At 38.4% G+C, this 21,600-nt stretch overlaps 11 protein-coding genes across 11 annotated transcripts; 7 read left to right on the top strand and 4 right to left on the bottom strand.

The window, feature by feature from the left end:
- Positions 1-339: 339 nt before the first annotated feature.
- RHIMIDRAFT_42608 (MFS general substrate transporter) lies at positions 340-2,508 on the bottom strand. Its single transcript, XM_023615240.1, has 10 exons — positions 2,232-2,508; positions 2,119-2,184; positions 2,032-2,067; positions 1,949-1,968; positions 1,854-1,885; positions 1,641-1,791; positions 961-1,588; positions 821-906; positions 604-769; positions 340-554 (listed from the first exon to the last, which is right to left on the bottom strand). Exons 1-10 carry the CDS (start codon positions 2,458-2,460, stop codon positions 421-423), a joined length of 1,548 nt encoding a protein of 515 aa, XP_023463801.1. The 5' UTR covers positions 2,461-2,508; the 3' UTR covers positions 340-420.
- A 245-nt stretch (positions 2,509-2,753) lies between these two features.
- Positions 2,754-4,994, bottom strand: RHIMIDRAFT_294032 (uncharacterized protein). Its single transcript, XM_023614051.1, has 3 exons — positions 4,522-4,994; positions 4,375-4,461; positions 2,754-4,326 (listed from the first exon to the last, which is right to left on the bottom strand). Exons 1-3 carry the CDS (start codon positions 4,837-4,839, stop codon positions 2,926-2,928), a joined length of 1,806 nt encoding a protein of 601 aa, XP_023463800.1. The 5' UTR covers positions 4,840-4,994; the 3' UTR covers positions 2,754-2,925.
- A 256-nt stretch (positions 4,995-5,250) lies between these two features.
- RHIMIDRAFT_240200 (uncharacterized protein) lies at positions 5,251-5,763 on the top strand (the record flags this gene model as incomplete). Its single annotated transcript, XM_023609326.1, has 3 exons — positions 5,251-5,356; positions 5,406-5,675; positions 5,729-5,763. The coding sequence occupies 3 exons, from the start codon at positions 5,251-5,253 to the stop codon at positions 5,761-5,763; spliced, it is 411 nt and encodes a 136-aa protein (XP_023463799.1).
- Positions 5,764-6,058: 295 nt separating this feature from the next.
- RHIMIDRAFT_185107 (Creatinase/aminopeptidase) lies at positions 6,059-7,226 on the top strand (the record flags this gene model as incomplete). The annotated part of the gene is made up of 3 exons (XM_023605842.1): positions 6,059-6,761; positions 6,812-7,115; positions 7,163-7,226. Coding segments are annotated over 3 exons (1,071 nt in total), but the record flags the coding sequence as incomplete, so codon positions are not given.
- Positions 7,028-9,417, top strand: RHIMIDRAFT_42575 (RIO1-domain-containing protein). The gene is made up of 5 exons (XM_023615239.1): positions 7,028-7,115; positions 7,163-7,478; positions 7,528-8,359; positions 8,409-8,625; positions 8,682-9,417. The coding sequence occupies exons 2-5, from the start codon at positions 7,361-7,363 to the stop codon at positions 9,132-9,134; spliced, it is 1,620 nt and encodes a 539-aa protein (XP_023463797.1). The 5' UTR covers positions 7,028-7,115; positions 7,163-7,360; the 3' UTR covers positions 9,135-9,417.
- On the top strand, positions 9,172-10,994 carry RHIMIDRAFT_42570 (uncharacterized protein). Its single transcript, XM_023615238.1, has 3 exons — positions 9,172-9,606; positions 9,667-9,955; positions 10,010-10,994. Exons 1-3 carry the CDS (start codon positions 9,269-9,271, stop codon positions 10,964-10,966), a joined length of 1,584 nt encoding a protein of 527 aa, XP_023463796.1. The 5' UTR covers positions 9,172-9,268; the 3' UTR covers positions 10,967-10,994.
- Positions 10,995-12,907: 1,913 nt separating this feature from the next.
- RHIMIDRAFT_315137 (acid protease) lies at positions 12,908-14,302 on the top strand (the record flags this gene model as incomplete). The annotated part of the gene is made up of 3 exons (XM_023614977.1): positions 12,908-13,144; positions 13,214-13,816; positions 13,875-14,302. Exons 1-3 carry the CDS (start codon positions 12,964-12,966, stop codon positions 14,300-14,302), a joined length of 1,212 nt encoding a protein of 403 aa, XP_023463795.1. The 5' UTR covers positions 12,908-12,963.
- Positions 14,294-14,896, bottom strand: RHIMIDRAFT_240195 (uncharacterized protein; the record flags this gene model as incomplete). The annotated part of the gene is made up of 2 exons (XM_023609325.1): positions 14,294-14,458; positions 14,513-14,896. 2 exons carry the CDS (start codon positions 14,894-14,896, stop codon positions 14,294-14,296), a joined length of 549 nt encoding a protein of 182 aa, XP_023463794.1.
- Positions 14,897-15,994: 1,098 nt separating this feature from the next.
- RHIMIDRAFT_261605 (cytochrome P450) lies at positions 15,995-18,114 on the top strand. The gene is made up of 5 exons (XM_023611549.1): positions 15,995-16,440; positions 16,492-16,705; positions 16,766-16,818; positions 16,877-17,350; positions 17,403-18,114. The coding sequence occupies exons 1-5, from the start codon at positions 16,281-16,283 to the stop codon at positions 18,053-18,055; spliced, it is 1,554 nt and encodes a 517-aa protein (XP_023463793.1). The 5' UTR covers positions 15,995-16,280; the 3' UTR covers positions 18,056-18,114.
- Positions 18,115-19,649: 1,535 nt separating this feature from the next.
- Positions 19,650-20,971, top strand: RHIMIDRAFT_42526 (NAF1-domain-containing protein). Its single transcript, XM_023615237.1, has 5 exons — positions 19,650-19,772; positions 19,819-19,946; positions 20,001-20,499; positions 20,553-20,620; positions 20,676-20,971. The coding sequence occupies exons 1-5, from the start codon at positions 19,662-19,664 to the stop codon at positions 20,833-20,835; spliced, it is 966 nt and encodes a 321-aa protein (XP_023463792.1). The 5' UTR covers positions 19,650-19,661; the 3' UTR covers positions 20,836-20,971.
- Positions 20,623-21,504, bottom strand: RHIMIDRAFT_294023 (uncharacterized protein). The gene is made up of 2 exons (XM_023614050.1): positions 21,235-21,504; positions 20,623-21,183 (listed from the first exon to the last, which is right to left on the bottom strand). Exons 1-2 carry the CDS (start codon positions 21,493-21,495, stop codon positions 20,968-20,970), a joined length of 477 nt encoding a protein of 158 aa, XP_023463791.1. The 5' UTR covers positions 21,496-21,504; the 3' UTR covers positions 20,623-20,967.
- Positions 21,505-21,600: the final 96 nt, after the last annotated feature.

Below are 21,600 nucleotides of genomic sequence, written 5' to 3'. Positions count from 1 at the left end.
ATTGAAGATCTATACTGCTGATGGTGAAGAGAGTATCAGAAGCCACCAAGTCGGTACTTTAATCTTTATCGCAATTCTATTGGATCTTTATCAAATGGTATTGTTTGTTCTTTACTGCAATTGAAGATCTGCAGGATAGTGAGGCTACCCCCATCTTAATCTCAACTGCTCCTCACAAGCGTACTATACACTTTATGCAGTTCCTTTTTCATGACAATTAACAAACCAGTACTCAGTTTAGTATATGCAACCAATTATTTTACATGTAACACCCTGCTTTCATGGCACACAAGCGCGCGTGGCAACTCACGTTTGATTATTAAACAGGAAAAGAAAGGCGTTGAACGGACTTTGATGTGTGAATGCAACAAATGTATCACAAAGCACTTACCAACAAAGGTAAAAAAAAATTGTTTATATTTACAAATGTGAAGAAGATAAGCCCTGCTCTACTTCATGAGCCTTGATTTCATCAGGTCCAATATGATTGCTTTGCTGATCTTGTGTTAAATTCTGATTAAAGTCCTTGTTTCGTTCTTCTTTACCAACGATGGCTATATATAAAGTAAGATACGCTGCTGTGTACCTTTCTTTTTTTTTTACCAGTTATAAAAAGGCATCCACAAACACAACCCATGAATATGGCTTGAGTCTTGCCATAGTCTGCAATATGCTGTCCCTTGGAATTTAATTTAAACGTACCATCTGAATTACGAAGGGGGTATTTTTCACCAATTGTAGCCTCGATCTGACTTGATGCTGCACTAATCTATACACAAAAAGATAAGTTGCCAAGAAAGATACACATGTGGGAACATACCAAATTACCCAACTGATAAGCCAAGCCTGGCATCAGTCCTCGGAAAGCGTCTGGGGAAAGTTCATTGATATGTGCGGGAATGACACCTAAAATTGTGTAAGATATAACGTTTCAATTAACCTTATCTATAGTGCTCGTACCCCATGCGCCTTGAACAAAGAATTGCATGATGAATGCGCCAAACTGTAAGGCATGAATATTGGGCGCATATACCCAGAGAGGAATAAATGCGCCTGCGCAAACAGCACAAAAGCAAAGGATGAATCGACGACCAAAGTAATTTGAAAAATATCCAAAGATCGTACCGCCTACGATTGCACCAACATTCATGATAACACCTGTTACAGTTTGTTCAGTAGATGTATATCCAAGCTGGGAGAGAAGGAAAGTGGGATAGAGATCCTGTGAGCCGTGTGAAAAAAAGTTCATAAAGGCCATCAAGATGACCATGTAGATCATTCGTAACCAATGTAACCGAATGGCCGTCTTGAGTTCTTTCCAGATAGATCGACCCAGGATTTTGCGAGCATGTACTTGGCGCACAAATGTTTCTGATTCTGGTACCCAAATACGAATGATAACAGCCAGTATAGCAAATCCTGCGCCTACCCAAAAGAGGATACGCCAGGTCGAGTTTGTCTGAGTGACGGCATAGTTAACCAAGGTAGCAAGCAAGTAGCCGCATGCATAACCTTGCTGATAGATACCAGAGAATAAACCACGTGCCTCAATAGGAAGTGTTTCAAGTGCCAAACTGGCACCAAGTCCCTAAAGAGGAATAAATCAGAATACATGCGACCAAGAATCCTGTGTGTCTTACCCATTCGCCGCCCATGGCGATACCAAAGACAGCACGAAGACCAATGAAAGTTTGTAAATTAGGAGCAAAGCCACTTGCCATATTGATGATCGAAAACAAGACGATGTCGATCATCAGGGGCCATCGTCGTCCAAACTTATCAGCCAGTGCACTAGGGAACAATGAATATGTATAAACATGCAATAAAATATCACAGTTTTCTTTGTTGCTTACCCAAAAATCAGTGCACCGATAGGCCGTAGCATCTATGTAGCAGTGGGACAAATCATGAGATGTTTATAAAAATAGGTTATTTTTCCATATATTACCAAAGTGGTAGTAATTGCACCTATAAAAAAATGGTATGCGTTAGTCAAGGGAAAATATTAAATCATTACCTGAATTGACTTACTTGTGACATCAGAGGGTTGAACACCGTATGTTTCAGCTAGCATTAATGATTAGAAATACTCCTTTTTATTTCTTTTTTGAGCATTACCTATCCGTGTTGCAGATAAAGAGACAGAAAAGAAATCAAATGCATCTAAAGTCCAACCAAAGAAGGCTATATTGCGTGTTATAACACTGTATTTTTAAAATAAAAGCAATTACCTGCTGCAAATGTAATTCTTTGAGTATTATTCAAGTTTGTTAGTAAATGCCACACATTTTGTGTCTTTTCAGGCTTTGTATAGATCGAATCTTTAATGCGAGAAAAGATATTTCTTTTGTCAGCGTGAATTTCATTATATTCTTTCTCGCTTAAATTATCATTTTGTCTTTGATCTGAAGGGATATTCTCCACTTGTTCCACCTGTGGTTTTGATTCCTTGTTTGACATTTTTTAAAATAAAAGCAAAAAGAAAAAGAGCACAAGTGCACTCTCTCCCTTTTATATTTTTTTTGCTGCAGAAATCATACCCACGCTCCACTTCTCCTCACACTTGCCCACTTTTTTGTCTTTATTGGATCTTTTCTGCATACACAAAAAAGAGATTAGGTTTTTCCGGTGTAACTTTATTAATCATCCCATCTTTATTATGTTCTCTTTCATAACATAAAATGCGGGGTAGACAAAACCATCACACAAAGCAATCTTTTTGTTTTACTTTTTGTTCTTATTGTTGTCATAGCAATAATACTCCTTTTTTTCGTCATTATTATCTGTAGATAAAAAAATTCAGATCTTTTTTTTTATTTTAAAAAAATTTCCATATCAAGGGAAATTATCCGTACATGACGCATTGGTAAATGACGGGACGACAGGAATAAGTCAAGATTCTCAAACAAAATGTGTGGGGACGTGTTACAAGAACGATTCAAATAAGGTCGATGTTTGTTTTTCCAACTGGGAACAAGTTTCCAGCCTAATCTTTTTCGCCAACTTCAAGTCAAAAGCAGAAGGATCCACTTCACGCACCGGCTTTCGTTTTTGAACGGCAGGGGATTGTAAGCTCACTTGGACCGTACCGGGTGCTGTCATCTTGGTTTGAACTTTGGTTTCCTTTTCTTTGGGAGGCGGGGCAAGAAGAGCATCCATCTTGGCCTTTTGAATCGTAGTCGCGATAGCCTGGGAGTTCATTCGGACTAGTGGAGGACAAGGATTACAGGCGCCAATGACGCCGCTTGTGTCTGTGGGCATTCGTTCGACCAAGGCAAAGAGCATATGATTGGGTAGCACGAACCGTATTGATTCATCTTCATCTCGAGCCGTCTGATCGCGCCAGTGATGTAAAGCCTTGAAAACAGCGAGTTGTTGTGGGTTCATCGGATACTTCCATTTGCTCAACATGTACTTCCATCCATAGGACCCTTTACCCTCTGCAGCATCATAGATTTCTTTGTCGTACTTTTGTAGTGCGACCTCATTTGAGAGTTGCAAGGAAGAGCGCATCAAATTGGCATTATGTGTTGATGCAGTCAGGAGCTCGTTACGAAGGTGATCGTAAATATACAGCAAAAAGTGCGTATCGGAACGAGCATAGGTCAACATCTCTTGCGGTAGCGGACGAATACGCCAATCAGCCAACTGGTACTTTTTGTCTGTGTCATAGTTGCAGTACTTTTTGAGCAAATAGGCAAGGCCGTGATGAGGAAATTCGAGAAGCTTGGTTGCAAAGTAGGTATCAAAGAGGTTGACAATGTATAGCCCAAAATCACGCTGTAGCCAGATGATATCCGATTCGGCACCATGAAGGACCTTGACGATGCTTGGATCCGCAAAGTACTCATTCAGTCGCCATAGCTTGTCGCGAATCTCGAGTGTGTCAATGATGAAATCTTGGTCACGTGTACTCACTTGCATAAGACAAGTGAAGCCTTGATAGCTGCGGTAGTTGTGATGTTCCAGATCGATTGCGATCTCGTCTGCGTCATCCAATACTTTCATCATCGCCTCCAATCCTTCTTCGGTATCAACCCAGGTAAATGAGGTACTGTTGAAATCATTATACATGACGGGTTCTCTAATCTCAAACATACGTCCGGGATATTCAATATTCTGGATCTCATAGCTGTAAGGGTGAGGCAACGATTTCTGTACACCGTTTTCAAATACAGGTGTCATGTCTAAGGGCACCTGTGCGTGAGGCTTGTATTTGATCTTGCGTTCAAATGGTGTATTGTTTGAATTGTCTACTGGATCCTTGAATTTTGTTTGCGGTCGGACAACATTTTTAGCATGCAATATTCTATATCCTGTATTTTCCTTTTAAAAATGTTAGACTTATTCCTTGACACACAGTTTTACTCTTACTTGAGTAATTTGAGCCACTTCAGGTGTTGCTTGTAATATATCATCATCCGTATTGATCTTGCCCTTGAGGTGATCCAAGCAAATATCCTATCAAAAAAAAAAAAGATATTCATACCTTCCTTTCCTCATATGGGCTTATGCTCTTACCGCTTTTTCTAATAAATTATCGCATACGTCAATGACACCTCCATATCCTCTTACAACATCGTCTACATCTTCAAAATCTGTCTGTGATTCTATACCAGCGTCTAAAGCACAATGCTGCAGTAATGAATTTGCTAGACTGAGTGTATTTGAAGTGGCTTGATCTAATTCTTTAGCAAATGAACGATCGAGAGTTCTGAAATAACCAACATCGGATACAGGAATACTATTCACTGCTGCTGTAGCTGACACTAGCGATTTAAAGAGTGACGTTTGATAGGCTTTAAAATCAACTGAAGGATCGGGAATGTCGTCTTTCATTTTTTTAATCAATGAAAAAAAAAAAAAGGAAACAGAACAGAGAAGGAAAAGAGAACGACGTGACTTGAAAAAATTATAAAGTATCGGCAGTTTAACACGGTTTTGTCAAAGACCATTAAACAAATTGTATGGTTATCTTGCTTTTTTTTTTTTTTTTTTTAAGAAAAGTCTTTATATAGACACAATGTTTTATTCATTTGTTACTATAGGCATTTGTATCCATAGAGACTAAGTAGGTTAAAAGTCTAATTTGAACATTTCTGTATAATCCGGCCCCCCTTTGGACTGTGTTTATATTTGCGTCACGCTATGCATGAATTCCCTTCTAACTGTGTGTCTTTCTCCTTGTCCTTAATAATTCCTTCGTCACTCCCCCTTATTTTATTTCCTTTTCTTTTTCGTTATTTCTAAATGACTTTTGACTTTGAAGAAAGACAGGGTGACTTGATTGATTCAATTCAACCTACAGACAGCATTGTCTTGGGTATTACAGAAGACATGAAGCTACTGAACAAAGGTAAGGATTCTTTATTTCTAAAAACCATCTTCTTATCGTCAACGTGTAGAGTTACGTTCCAGGATAGGTCAGCCTCAGTTACCCAAGAGGAAAGTGGGAGAGGTAGCTGTCCACCAGCATCAAAAGCGATACATTTTTTATCTCATCACGCGACCTAAGCCGTACAACAAGCCAAATTATAATCAACTAGAGTCTTGTCTGATTGAATTGAGAAAGGCATGTGAAACCTATGGTGTTACTAGCTTAGCTCTGCTTCGTGATTTAGATGAAGGGTTACAAGATAAATATGTCAAGCAACTGCTTTTTGATGTATTTCAAGGTAATAAGAAAGTTAAAGAGAGCATTCGATATATAACGATTGTGTGAACGTAGGCTGGCCAGGTAAAATGGTCATGTATGGAGATTGAATTATTTGTGTTATCCAAATAAAATTTCGCTTTTCTTTTATCTTTTTTCTTTAAACAAAATGTTTGAAGGGGAACAAGAGCCACTTTTGAACGATAAAAGATCAAAAAAGGCAAATTGTTTCATATTTATCCTATTTATCGTAAATAACCTCTTGTTTATAAAGACACGAGTTAAGTATTCGGATAGGTTCTTGTATGTGCTATCAGCAGCCTGATCGAAAGCGTTTTTTCCAGCAAGCCTGACTTTTCACACCTTAAAAAACAATGTCAGCATATTCGACCTATCCCAGCTGCAGAGTACGCCACACGCCACCGCCGACTACACCAAGCCCTTGTGGATGCCAAGAGTGATTGCTTGTTGATGGAAGGAGGCGCAACTATGCAATACTATACAAACATTCAATGGGATTTGACCGAACGACCCTTCTTGGTCGTTCTTTTTGTCGACAATACCTTACCCACAGGCATCAACATGACCGTGATCACACCTGAATTTGAATTGACCAAGGCGCAAAAACGACTAGCTGAGGCCAAGTTACCTGACGACATTCAGCCCACATTGGTATCATGGAAGGAACATGAGAGTCCGTTCGAGGGCTTGAGAGCGGTGTTACCATCAGAAACAAGAGTCTTGATCGAACCAGCCACACGGTTATTCATCTATGATGGTCTACGTCGTCTGTTTCCTACTGACATGGCGCCTATCGGAATCCAGCAACTTCGCATGATCAAGTCTCCTGCTGAACTGAGTATTCTCAGATGTGCCAATACAGTTACGGAGATGGCCATACGCGCTGTTCGTCCGCATGTCAAGGTGGGCATGTCCGAGTATGACATTCAGCAGCTGATGACAAGTGCCCTCAAGAAGGCTGGCTTGACAAATACTTGGGTCCTGGCCCTTGTTGACGAGCATGCGGCTTTGCCACATGGTGACTCGAGTGAAACAAAGGTCAAGAAGGATAGTGTCGTACTAATTGATACTGGAGGAGAGCTTTATGGTAAATACAAAAACAAAAAACGGCGTCCATAGATCTCATCTTATCCTTAGGTTATCAGTCAGACACAACACGTACATTCTTTCTCGGTAAAAAGGATTTCAATGAGACAATAAAAGATGCGTGGTACTTGGTTAAACAAGCTCAGGAGAGTGTTCTTGATCATACGATTGCAGGCAACACAACCGCTGCTCAGGTCGATCTGGCTGCTCGTCATGTCATCCAAAAGGGCGGCTACGGTCCTTACTTCACTCATCGTCTAGGTCATGGTATTGGCTTAGAGATGCATGAAGAACCCTATATGAACAAGGGCAATACGGAGCTTGTCTTGGTCCCTGGTATGACCTTTAGCGTTGAGTAAGTTGACTCTTTTATTTATTAAACATATCTAACTTGTAGCATAGACCAGGCATCTACATCACTAATGAATTTGGTATTCGATTAGAAGATATTGCCGTCGTATCTGACAATGGAAAGCTCGAGTTATTAACAGAGGGTCTTGCTGATAATCCTTGGACACTTTAAATTTAAATGTGGCTTATCCACTGTCCTCTCTGACATACTTTCGCATTATTTTTCTCTCTTTTTTTTAATAAAAGGATATGACTGATTTGAAAAAAGATTATTATTCAGAAGAAGAATATGATGATTATGACGACTATGATGACTATCTTGACGATGAGTTGAATGAAAATGACATGTGGGATAATGCCACAGGAGGTATACAAATCATAAATTGATTAAGGTTACTAACACATACGTTTGACAGACTTTACCAAACAATACAACAAGCTTCGTCAACAGATCGCCACAACAACACCTAAAGTAGAAAAACCAGCGACCCCAGCACCAGCGATCAACACAAAGAAACAGCCCGTGCAACCCCAGATCAAAGACAAGAAGCAACTTTTGGAGAGCCAAATCGAAAGCTTGGGTCACCTTGCCAGCCGTATTCACATTGACGATGAATATAACCCAAGTCGCCTGACAGCTTCTGTTGCAGGAGATCTTCGAGCTAGTTCAAAAAAGGCGAGTGGTGACAAGACAATCCAAAAGGACAAGGCAGATCGAGCGACAGTTGAGCAGGTGCTTGATCCACGTACACGTATCATTCTGTTCAAGATGTTGAACAGAGGCATCTTTTACGAAATCAATGGATGTATCAGTACAGGTAAAGAAGCCAATGTGTATCACGCCGTAACCGAAGACGGGCAGCATCGGGCCATCAAGGTCTACAAGACGTCGATTTTGACCTTTAAGGATCGTGATCGGTATGTCACTGGTGAATTTCGATTCAGACATGGCTATTCCAAATCAAATCCACGAAAGATGGTCAAAGTGTGGGCCGAGAAGGAGATGCGTAATTTGAGACGATTGGAACAGGCAGGGATTCCATCTCCTCAGGCGCTACTTCTTCGTATGCATGTCCTCGTCATGGATTTCTTGGGTGATAAGCATGGATGGGCATATCCTCGTCTGAAGGATGCAGCCATTGAGACAAGCAAGTATCCTGCATTGTATTATCAGTTGATCAAGAACGTAAGAACGATGTATCAAGTGTGTAAATTGGTTCATGCTGATTTGAGTGAATATAATATTCTGTAAGTCATTTTGGGACATCAAAAAACACTACTAACAATCACAAAAAAGATACCACTCACGAACATTGTATATCATCGATGTGTCTCAATCAGTCGAACATGATCACCCACACGCTTCAGAGTTCTTGAGAAAGGATCTGTCAAACGTGACAGACTATTTTGCAAAAAAGGGCGTGCGCGTGATGAGTTTGATGGACCTGTTCAAGTTTGTGACAGATGTTTCATTTAGTAATGATGAAGCTGTTGTAGACGCAAAACTGCAGGAGGTATGGCTTCTTTTTTTCAGGAATCATAGATAAAACAGAGACTTATTACTATTTAGATTCAAGAAAGAATGGATCAACAGCCAGAGACAAATAATAAAGAAGAAGAAGAAATTTTCAAAAAGTCTTATATACCAACGACACTAGAAGAAGTCATCGATATCGAACGAGACACACTTTTAGTTGAAAAGGGCGAGGCAAAGAAATTAGTGTATGCAGATTTGTTGGGTACGGGTGTAACATCAAGTATGCAAAATATGAGCATAAGTGATGACGACAGCAATGAAGAAGAAGAAGAAGAAGAAGAAGATGATGATGATGAAAATAGTGAAAGTGAAAGTGAAGATGAGGATAAACCAAAGAAAGTGAAAGGCAAAAAGAATGAAGATAAAGATGAAAAGAAGGAAAGAAAGAAGAAAGCAAAGGAAGAAGCAAGGGAACGCAGAAAGCATAAAATTCCAAAAGCAGAAAAGAAGCGAAAGATAAAGACAACAAGCAAAAAGAAGAAATAGGCTTGCTGAGCCTTTTTTTTTGTAGTCACAAATACCTTTTATATTCTTTGTTCAACTCGAAGTTGTACATAAAGAGCGATTTTTTATTTTGTTTCTTTTTCTTTCTCTTTTTCTTTTTTTCAAAAAAAGGCAAAATGAAAGCAGAGTTGCTAAACTACCCGTTTGAATTAGTTGCACCCATGGCAGCTATTGCTTCTATTTTGCTATTACCTTTGGGGCCTTTGTTGATTCCACGATTCTATATCATCTTTTTACTTGTCTATTTCATGTGTTTTCTGTATACCCAAGTGAATCATCTCTTTAAATTTTATATCACAGCCAAAAAGATGACAAAGACGGTGCGACGCTGGACTGACGAAGAAGAATCTGCGCTATATGATGACACTCAATTGATTCATGCCTTCATCGTACCTAATTATGCAGAACCAGAAGCTCTTTTGAGAGATACGATTAAAAGATTAGCCAATCATAAGTAGGTTATAGACGGATTTATATATTTGTATATTTACCTTTTTCCTGTGTATTTATTTAGAAATGCTCAAACAAACTATGTTATCATCTTGGCCATGGAAGCATCTGAAGTTAATTATCAAGCCAAGGCTGATAATCTAACTGAATACTTTAAGGACAGTTTCCTTCACTTTTTGGTTACTGCTCATCCATCTGATATTCCCGGTGAGGCGCGTGGTAAAGGTTCTAATGTTGCTTATGCTGCTAAACAAGGCTGTACCGAATTGATGCAAAGAGGTATTGATCGAAAGAGAGTCATTCTTACCGTGTCCGATTCTGATAGTTCCATTCCTGAGCTTTACATCAAGGAGGTATATTATAATATATATAAAAGAAAGATAACCAATGTTGACAACATTTTTTAGATTGAAAAAGCATTCAATCAAGCCGAAGATCCTTACTTCTTACTCTTTGCCCCACCCATCTTCTTTTCCCGAAACTGTTTTGAGGTACCTGCCGCTGTACGTATGACAGACATTACTTGGTCTGCAATGGTGATGTCCAGTCTGAGTAACAGTCGTGGTCTGTCCTTCCCTTGTTCGACCTACAGTTTGAGTATGATCCTGGCTGAGCGTGTAGGCTATTGGGATACAGATGCTGATTCTGTAGGAGAAGACATGCACATGATGCTCAAATGTTTCTTCAAGACAGACGGATTGGCTCGCTGTTGTCCCATCTTTGTACCCATCAACCTGACCAATGTCCAAACCAATGGTTACTTTGCTAACCTCATGGCGCGCTTTGTTCAAGCCAAGCGCCACTATAATGGTGTTGCCGATTTAGCCTATACGTTAAAAAACTCTTTTGGTGTTCAAGAGGATAATCATTTTGCTACACTCACTAAAAAGTCTACTCACTCCGCACCTTACCTTGATAAGCTCGTCATGTGTATCAAGGTCATGGAAGCTCACTTGATTCCAACCACCTCAGGCTGGCTCATGTTTGCCGCGGTACCTTTGATGCAGTTCATCTTGTTTCCTCCTACTCCTGCCTTGGCTATAGTGGATCCTGTAGACAACCCTATCCTTACTTCGGAATTTTACGCTTCCTTGTGGAACATTGTCAAAATTATCACTGTCTTTTTACCCTTCCCCTTGTTTGGGACTCTGGCCATTTATGAGCATTTGCATCGTACGATTGATCGGGAACTCTACCGCAAGACAGAGACAAGGACATGGCGCAACGTCTTTGATTATATTTCTTTACCTATCGCTGCTTGGGCTTTCTTGACCATTCCATCTACTATTGCATCCATCAAACGATTGTACAAGACTAACGATCAATACATCGTTGCTGAAAAGTTCTTTGAAGAAGATGAATAATTTTATAGATCATGTTGCTTTTTTAGCATCATCTTTTTCTTTTACATATACACACATTACTTACTATTACTACTACTACTACCTTTACTACTACTAATATTAATAATAACATACATTCTTTTTCCCTCTTGTATACAGACACACATTTTATTCATAGTCACTCATTCTCTCTTTTTGTGATTCTCTCTTAATAAACAGACCTTGTTTCACATATCAAAGTTACACTCCATTAATAAATTAAACTTTGGCGGAAGCCACAGTCTATTTTATTTCCTAATCCGTCCAGTTTGATGGTACTAAAATGGACTTTAAAAAGAAAAGATTAGCCTTGGTAATTATCCCAGCGCGCTAGGCATAATAGCTTATCCTGGCTTATCCCGCAGGGTCTACCACCATGCTTCCAAGGAAATTGATTCTAACCTTGCTATCTAGTATACGTTTAATTAAGGTCCAATGATTTGTAATCAACAGCATACGCCTGAAAAAAAAAAAAAAAATTATTATTTGGATTAAATGATTTTGTTTGTGTCTCTGCCTAAACAGGTCTCATGTTTGTTTAACAACATACATCAGTGTCACTTGAAGTGCATGGACGTTTAGTAATTGTGAGAATCAAAACAATAAAAAGGAATATGTCAGTCACGCCTGAGGTTGTCTTCCTCTTGTGACAATCTCAGGATTATTGGATTGCACAGCTTCCTTGAACAGTTGCTCCAGAGTACAAGTAGCATATCTGTAGTTTGGCAATTCTTTTATGTATGCTCCTCCTTGAGCTTTTGAACGATGCTTGCTGTTCCGTCAAACGGTCCCTATATTGTAATGATATAGAGATGAATCTTTGTGTACTTGATTCATGTTTTTATGATTATACTTATTCGTAAGCTCCTGTACAACCAAGAGGAAAAGAATCTCCAAGCAGTCTTCAAACCTCTCTCCACAGCTCCAAGCGATCTTCATCACAATACCTTACACTTCCACAGGCGAAGCTTTGTACTTAGGTCTTTTAAAGATATCCTTGGATTGCAAAGTAAAGCTCGTAAGCATTTTCTCTTTAGCATTGCTAAGCACCTCAAAGGTACCCTTAGAGTGATCAAAATTTATCTTGGCCGTATCCGTGTTTTCCAAAAGCAAGATTTCCATGTCTCTAAGTGTGATCTTTGATTATTCTTTATACCGTTCACTCTACAGCATTTTATGCTTGTTATTTTGAAATTGTATTGGTAGATCAAAGAAGAGGATATGTAAATGCGGCACATACAAAGCTAATTTGTTGACGCAGGATGCAGGCTTAACACTGTTTATAGCTTAAAGTAGAGTATACACGCAAAACTTGTTGACTGAAAGTCCAAATAATTTTGTGTGCATGAGCTTCTTCACATGGGATCAAGCTTACATAGTTGATATTGCAAATATCATCTGACCTAATACGTTAATTTTTTAGAAAAAAAGAGAGAAGGAGAGCATAATGGTGTATTGGGATAGGATATCTCAACCTCTTGTTGTTATCGATTAATGTCAATCGTCCTTACATCATATTGTCTTAAGAAGGACTACAGCGTATAGAAATAGGTTGGTTAAAGAGAAAGAAGAAGAATAGTAAATATCTGGTCCAGGTTTAATTTGAAATGAATAAGGAAGTAAAATCTTCCGACATGTAAGCCGATAAGGGATATAAGGGGGCAAAGAAGTAAGATTATACAGTTTACTTGCTTTCCAATGCACAATCTGAGGCTCCCACCCTTTTCCCCTTTTAAGAAATCTCATACAATCTTCCCCTTTACATACATTTTTGTTCCAACAAGATAAAGGAGACGGAGAAAGTTGACATGGACCAATCCGAAAAATAGGGAAATTATGAAATTAACTTGTCATTAAGTAAGAAAAAAAAAAAGAGAGAGGACAATAAGAAAGATCTTACAAGGTCGTATATAAATCATGAAAGAGCATTTTAAATTTTTATTTTCCTTTAATTTTCCTTTTATCAAAAAAAAATAAATATGAAATCTATTGTCTTCCTTGGTGTTCTTGCTTCTGTCGTCTTTGCTTTTCCTGCTGGTCAGAAGAAGCAATTCAAAATAGATGTGAAGAAATCTAAAAGTAATTCCGATATGACACATTCAAGTCGTGTTGTATCCTATCTTGTCAAAGAAACTCAAACTGCTTATAATCACGGTAGTGGTAAGTCATCATCATGACAGAAAGAAAAAAAAAATCTCCTTGTATTCATCTATTGACTATCATCATTAGGTTACTATGGTCAAATTGGCATCGGCACACCACCTCAGTACTTTAATGTCGTCTTTGATACTGGCAGTGCCGATCTCTGGGTTATTTCCTCCAATTGTAAAAATGCAGTATGCAAATCCCACAGCGCGAGCTTTGATGCGCAACGTTCGGTGACTTTTAAAAATGAAGCTGCCTACACACAAATTGAATATGGTTCTGGCTCTGTCTATGGCTTACTCGGAAGAGATAACATTCAGCTGGGCAACACAACCACTCTCAACTTTACCAATCAGGCAGTCATCAACATTCTTTCTCTCTCGCAGGATTTTGTTGGTTCTCCCTTCCAAGGGATCTTTGGCTTAGGCTTGCCTCGTATCACAAGCGGCGATTATGATCCTCCTCTGGTCAGCATGGTTCTTCAGGGCATACTGGATGAGCCTCTGTTTGCGATCTACACTCAACATAGCGCAGGTGAAATTGATTTCGGAGGTATTGATCGATCCAGGTTCTTGGGTGAAGTGACTTATGTCAGCCTTATTGATCGTGGTTATTGGATGATTCAATTGGAGAGCGCTCAGTTCCAAGACATGACATATACAGCAAGAAAAGCAATTGTCGATAGCGGTAAGTCCCCTTTTTTCTTCTTCTTTCTTTTATACTCATCTCCCGTTTTTCTTTATAGGCTCGACTCTGATCATCATGCCCAAAAAGGATGCTGAAGCCTACCATCAACGAATCAAGGGTGCTTTCAAGAATGGTGACGGAACTTGGTCTTTCCCTTGCAAGAATGTGAAATCACTTCAGCCGCTTACCTTGCGTACTGCCACTGCTACCTTATACTTGCCTGCCGAAACACTCTTTTTGACACCAATGCAGACGAACGGTCAAACCTGTCTTTCTGGCGTCGCAGGTCAAAATGTGGATACTTGGGTGCTTGGCGATGTATTCTTGAAACAATTTTACACGGTAACTTTTTTGATGATGCTTTATTTACACAATACTAATGAACAAAAAAAGGTATTTGATGTAGGTCGACGTCAAATTGGATTTGCCGTAGCCAAACCAGATGTATCGATGACAGATCCCGATTATGCAAAAGTATTACAATGAATCTAGCTCCTTCTCGATTGTATTGTATACCTCATCAATATCCTTATGCTCATGTGAAATAAACTTGATATGGATTGTATGTTCAGTTTGTGCATGTTGATTGATGAGCGTATTCAGTAGTCGTGAATGCTTTCTAACTGCATTATGTACTTTACCCTATAATAATAAAAATAAATATAATAGAATATAAACCATGTTTGTTGTCCTTACCTGCTCGTTTGCTATGGGTTCATATTCTATTTGACATCTCTTTAGATTCCTTGCCACCTTGACATCTGCCACTCGTAATTGTGATAACCAGTTTGTAGGCAAGTCTTCAACCGCTTGAACTTTGGTCATTGCCTTTCGTACACGATCAGCTAGTCGCATTTGAGCTTGTGTTGGTCCATCTGATTTCTGTCCAAAGGTCATTGATCGAGCTGGTTCGGTATACATTGGAACCTCATCGGATCCTCTTTTTGTCTTGTCTTTGTTGGAGCGATTTTTAAGATATTTGAGATAAGCACCGGGTACCATAGTGTCCTGAAGGATCACTTGTGCCTCAGGTGTGTATCGGTTTGCTTTGGTAGCAAATCCACGCAGAAATCGTTGCATTGCTAAAACAAGGAAAAAGAAAAAAAGATTTTTTATTGGTAATCAGTTTATGCAGGACCTGAAAAATTAGACCCTATTTTCTTTCTTTCTCTCTTAAAATGCCATGCAGAATGACAAAAAAAAAAGAGGGAGGGGTATTAACCCAAGGTTTGGACCAAATGGATCAGAGTTAGGTATCGTTTTACGCTTTATGATAACTACTTTCTTCAAAAGATGAGGGTGTGTCGCAGCCATCCTTTAGACAAAGAAAAGAAAAAAACGGGCTAAACACTCATTTTGATCGCAGGATAAAGTGAGAATAATGTGTGCATGGCCAGAATTTAAATAATCATGTTTTCAAAGCTTTGCTCTTAATAAATTCCAAGCCAAAAAAAAGTCTTAACGCAACCAGCCTATCAAAGTGATACTCGATGCTGTTTGGTTAATAGTAAGTTGTTTGTCTTTTCATATTATTGAAGTGGATAGGAAAAATCTTTCTAAATGCTCAAGGTCTTTTCTGATGTATTTTGCTTAAAAGGAGCAAGATTGTTGCTTCTTGAATAAAGAGCGGAGAATTCTGTACCTCGTTTTTGGAAAGATAAAACGAAACCGGAACTCTTTTATCAATTATAAAATCGTCTTTTCGTACATTACAAGTTCCTTTTTTTATATATAGAAATCACATGGCTGTTGTGCAGTTACGCTTAGTTTTTCTTTTGGCATAATGACTGTATAAAAAGATTATACATGTAAGGAAATCAGGCCTTCTTAATATTCATCTCGATTGTGCCACCTTCTTATAGGACGAACCAAATTAATAAGAATCGAACCAGATATTCTTTTACAAGATAAACTACATCGAAGTCCTTATTTATTTATTATTCTCTTTTTCTATACAATGGTGGTTTTGCTGCTCCATTTTTCGATCTATCTGTAGTAGTCTTGTGTGATCTACGGCTCATTTTTGACACTTTACCCCTTTTCTTTGCGGTTGTTGACCCACTTGCCAATACACTTGTGTAACAAAATATGAAAGGATCCGAAATTTAAAACTTCCTAAAAAGAAAAGAGTTTATTTATAAACAAGTTTTTACATCTTTTGAAGTAAATATTTAGGATAATCAAACTACACAGCTGATGACTCACATGTTCTTGCTTATGTCGGCATAATAAGCAGCAAGATGTAGACGACTGACAAAGCAGAATTAGTCTCATCCTTTTGACTATTTGATGCAGCACGTTTTTATAGTGATATGGTGGAACCGGTTTTTTTTTTTGTTTAAATGTTTATTAACAAACACCGCCTTCCTTGTTCTCACTCTTCTGTCTTTCTCTCTCTCTCTTTCTCTTTTTCAATTTCTGTTAGTCATCTGTAACACCAGACATTTATTACATTATATACAAAATGGATATAGAAAAGATCAAACAAAACGCTACTGTCCTTATACCCACTGGTGTTGCCCTTCTGTCAGCCATTTATCTATTAACTAGAGGGAAATCAAATGAAGGCAAAGGATTAAAAGAGATACCCTATCCACCACGTTCGATTAGATGGCCTATCTTTGGTAAGTTCTTTTAAAATAGAGTTGATCTTGTTTACATATCTTGTGTGTTAGGCCATATGCTCTCCATGGGTAAAGTTCCTTCCAAGCAGATCACTCAGTGGCATAAAGAGGCAGGACCTATCTACAAGATCAATATGGGTAACCAGTTATGGATCATGATCAGTGATCCCCTTTTAGCCCATGATATTTTTGTCAAGGCTGGCAAGAGCACCTCATCAAGACCCTATCATCGATTCAATGTTGAAATTTATGGTAGAAATAATAGGTATAGCCAACTTCTCTTTGATTCTTCTTCCTTTTTTTTTAACCTAGTCCTTTTTTCTAGAGGCATCGTCTTTGTTCAGTATGACCCTCAATGGAAGAATAAGAGAAAATCAGGTAAGCTCTCTTTTCATTATTTCATGCATACATAGATATATACTGATGGATATATAAGCCGCCTCACTTCTGAGCCCTGGTTCCGTTGATAAATATGGTGAAATCTTGGAAGTGGAAGCTGACAGCATGATGAGCAGATTGACAAAAATCGCTGACGAAGGCATAGCAATCAACCCATTCAAGCAAGTGCAGCTGACATCTTTGAACATCATCTTGACCTTAGCCGTTGCCGCACGATGTAATGATATTGATGATCCTATCTTTTTAGGCATCAACAGCTTTATCCATCAAGCCATGATCTACTCAGGTGCTGCAGGCGATCTTGGTTCCTTTGTACCTAGCTTGGCCTGGGCTGAAAGATTAAGAGGCACGGAGAAAAAACTACGTGAATTTGTCGAGACCAAACGTGACTCTATCTATGGCATGTTGATTCAAGAAGCCATAAAGAAAGAACAAGATTCATTGGCAAAGGCTATGTATGAAATGAAAGAACAAGGATTGGTTGATGAAGATGATATTCACGTCTTTATGAGTAAAATGGATATGGAAAAGAAAGAAACGCAAAGCTCATCCTCTTTCTATAGGTGATTTGATTGGTGCTGGTGCTGATACTGTTGCTGTTTCTCTTTACTGGACATTTGCTATTCTTGCTCAGAAACCAGAGGTCCAAAAGAAGATTATTGATGAACTTGAAGCTTGGAAGGCCAAGAACCCTGCAGGAGCTATTCCTAATTTCCACAAAGACCGTGAAGAATTTCTATATGCCATTTGTGTACAAAAGGAAGTGATGCGATTCCGTCCAGTGACTAGCTTTGGTGTGCCTCATATGGCTTCAGAAGATGTGATTGTTAATGGCTATCTGATCCCCAAGGGTTCTATACTTGTCAGTAGTATGGCTGCCATGCACATGAATGAAAAGTTTTATAAAAATCCCACAGAGTTCAAACCAGAGCGATTTATGTCCAACACAAGCAGAATGGGTATAGCTGCAAATACAAAGATTGAAGATAGAGATCAGTTTGGATTTGGTTGGGGAAGAAGAATCTGTCCTGGCATTCATTTGGCTGAAGTCGAATTGTTCAACTTCTATGTTCGCTTCTTTGACAGGTTTATTATTGAGCCTGAGCTTGATGCTCAGGGTAAGCCTATACCCATCGATTTAGATGATTATAGTGATGAAGGAATCATTGTCAAGCCTGCTCCTTATAAAATCCGCATTGTTCATCGTCAGAAATAAATAAAAAGTATTTTGCAAAAAGTACTGTCTATTGACTTAATTATACGAGTACCTTCATGACACACCAAGAGTGTAGTTGATGTTGCCTGAAGGTAGAACTCAGCCATGTTTTTTCTCTGGTATGATACTCTTAGCTTCTTTCATTGTTTTACTATATGTATCGCTCTTCATGAACTCGACCGCTAAACCAGTCCTTTATCATATAGCCTAGGGCAGTAATTCTTCTACTGGTTGCGTCAACCGCTGAACTAGGTTTATACTCTCATTCTCTCGCATTTTTAAACAAAATTATGCTGAAGAAGGTACAGTCCGGCTGGTGGATATTGTCGATCACAGCAAAATGCAACTGCCGGTTGCAAAAAATCAAATTGATGGTTCTAAAAAAATGGTTGAATGTCGTTCCTAATTCAAGTCATTAAACAGACTCTTAAAGATGGACATAGTTTAAATATTAACGCAAATAGTAAATAAAACAATCATTTATTAGAATATGTTCAATAAGCGAAATACATATATTGGAGTGTTGTAAAGATCTGGTACTAAAATCGCTGTAAGTAATTCTTGAATATATCCCTATCTCTTCTCCCTCGCTTGAGGGAGAAAAACAACAGTCAAAAATAGAATTTTTTAAGTTAATAAGCAGTTTACGATAAATTCTCATCTTAAGCACGGGTTTTAATCTGAAAAATGGTCAAAAAAGATTCCCCATTAAACACAAAAAGACCACAACTCTGCGTGTCTCGCTGGAAGCTCCTTACCCAACGGCATCGTGGATCGGTTGGCTATCCTCGTATGGATCATAACAAAGCGTGCTATACCTGTTTTTAATCTTGTGCTTTTATTTGCTTATACAAAGAAGGAGAGAAGAGACTCCAAACAATAATAAGCAAGTAAAAAGATTGAAAACAGAAGATGAGAAAGAACATGGGCTTAATTAATGACATATCTGTTGTAGAATTGAAAGAAAATAGAAAAATATCCCCACATGGATTTTATAACCAGTTGATGCTTTAAATATTTTACTACTATTTCGTCATAAGTTGCGTAGGTTGCCGGACACAAAAAAATCTTAAATGGGTTTAAGGCTTTTTGATTGGCCAAAAAAGTTTCTTGACCAGTGAAAGGAAAAGTGAAGCACCAACGCTTGATGAAAAAAGAGACAACATCTTCTAGAATTGGTGATGCATGTAATGATGTTCGCTTTAGCGATCTTAATAGCTTTTACCTTCCATTCCAAACGTCAAATTATAAATCGCTATAAATGAACTCCACTCCAAAGCTTTTCGTTAAATAAGCATCTACTAATTCTAGCTACAAATCAACCGGAATGTTACGAGAACCGGGACGCCATATGATTCTATTAATTGAAACATGGTTAGGAACCTAGCTGCCAATTATATTTTTATTGACCCGACAATCATTTTTTTTAGAACCATCAATTTGATTTTTTGCAACCGGCAGTTGCATTTTGCTATGACCGACAATTACTTTTTTTGTAACCGACAATATCCACCAGCCGGACTGTAGGGGTGACTGTTTATGCATCACTTTAAGCTTATCGTTGCACATTCTACTGTTTTTTTTTTTTTGCCAAAAAAAAATTGCCATGCTTACGTCTGAAGATCTAAAGATTGTTGGCCAATATGTCGATAATGAGCCAGAACAAGATCATAGCGTAGAACAACATGATGATAATAGCAATAATGCATCAACTGAGGTACATTACAACAAAGTAAAAATATTTTACTTAATAATACTTATAGATCAAACCAGATCAACAGCCCATTCAGGATAGTATTGATGCTGCAATCTCAGGAAAGACAAATAACGAAGAAGGCTATGAAAGCAGTGATTTAGAACTGTCGTCAGATAGTAGTAGTGATTCTTCAAGGTAAATCGGAGCAGTCATTATAAGAGAATTATATGCCAATAAGCGTGTATCTAGTGATGAAGAAGAAGAGGAGGAGGGCGATAAAGATGAAGATAAGCCAGAGGATGAAGAAGAGGACGAATTGTATAAAGACGGTGTTGTTAAAACAGCAAATGAAATAACAGAGGTGTTTATTGAAAAGCCAGAGTTTGAAGTTACAGCCGAGACAGAGATCATATTTGCAGGTCATATTTATCAAAAGATTCAAAATGTCATCGTTGTGCAGTCTCGGCCAGGTTCGGAGCACAGTACACTTGACATTGGATCACTGTTGGTATATGAAAATAGAGAAATCATGGGAGAAGTCTTTGAGACATTTGGACCTATTGCTCGACCTTTTTATACAGTCCGATTCAACGATGAGACTGAGTTGATCAAAGAATTGACTATCGTTGGAGCCCCAGTATTTTATGTGCCGTCATATCAAAAGACGCAGATCGTGCCAACAGAAGCACTGAAGAAGATTCAATATACCGATGCTAGTAACGTGTATGATGAAGAGATTGATGAAGATGTAAGTGAGATAAAGAGAGACAATTATAGATATCAACTATATATATATTATAGGAAATGGAATTTTCAGATGATGAAAAGGAGTTGGCTTATAGACAAGAGAGAAACAAACAAAAGAAAATGTAGGTTAAATAAATTTTACACTTGGAGAAATGGTTAACAGTTTGATCATTATAGGAAAAAGAAGAGAGCACTACCAGAAGGACAAGAGACTGGAGAAAACAAGAAAAGACTGAAACCGACACCTAGAGATTTTGATGCCGCGCTAGCATCTTATGAAACTGCTTCATCGCCAATGCCTGCCCGTCAACAACAAAGCTATGCAGACTTTTTCTAATAAATCATCCTTTTTCAACAATAAGCCCCAATTCTTGTATCTTGCTTGACCTTTTCATCCGTTTTCTTTCTCTTTAGGAGAAAGGAAAGTCCTATCTGTCACGTATACATACAAAAATAAAGTTATGCTTTATTATTTCTTGAAGAGCCCTTTCACTTTGTTCAACACGCCTTGATCTTTGTTTTCTTCTTCTTCTTTTTGCTGACCCATTACTTCGTTATATTTTGCTAAACCTGCCTGTAATTCCTGAACCGCTTTCATATCAAGAGTGATACCTGCTGCCTGCATGTCTTGAACAAGCTTCTTTGTTATTTCCTTCACTTCAGGATCACTCATGACCTTGACGATCTATGTTCAATCGCGTTATGAATTGATCAAACATAATAACAAGGATTTTACTTCTGTAAAACTAGGTTGCTTGTTCACATTGATGCCTTTATCTTTCAAAACCTCGGTAAACTTCACCAACTGATCCATAATGTGTGGGTGCTGCGCGATCTTGTCAATCAGTGGATGACTTATACCTTGCTGCCAGTCATGTGACGAAGCAAATGAACGTGTGGTTTGAAGTGCAGCTAATGATCTAGGAGCAACAATTCGAGGTACTGTAGCTCTGTAGAGACAAGGGCGAACAATATTAAGAGTGATTCGGTGCAGCATATTATCAATTTATTAAAAGAAAAAAAAAAAACGAACATTGTCTGAATTTCATGGGATTTTATTACTGCGATTCTATTCAACAATTAGCACCCCAGCTCTCTCTTT

Source organism: Rhizopus microsporus (assembly GCF_002708625.1).
Source record: "Rhizopus microsporus ATCC 52813 unplaced genomic scaffold scaffold_15, whole genome shotgun sequence".
Lineage (NCBI taxonomy): Eukaryota > Fungi > Mucoromycota > Mucoromycetes > Mucorales > Rhizopodaceae > Rhizopus > Rhizopus microsporus.
This window is presented reverse-complemented; position numbering and strand designations above follow the sequence as displayed.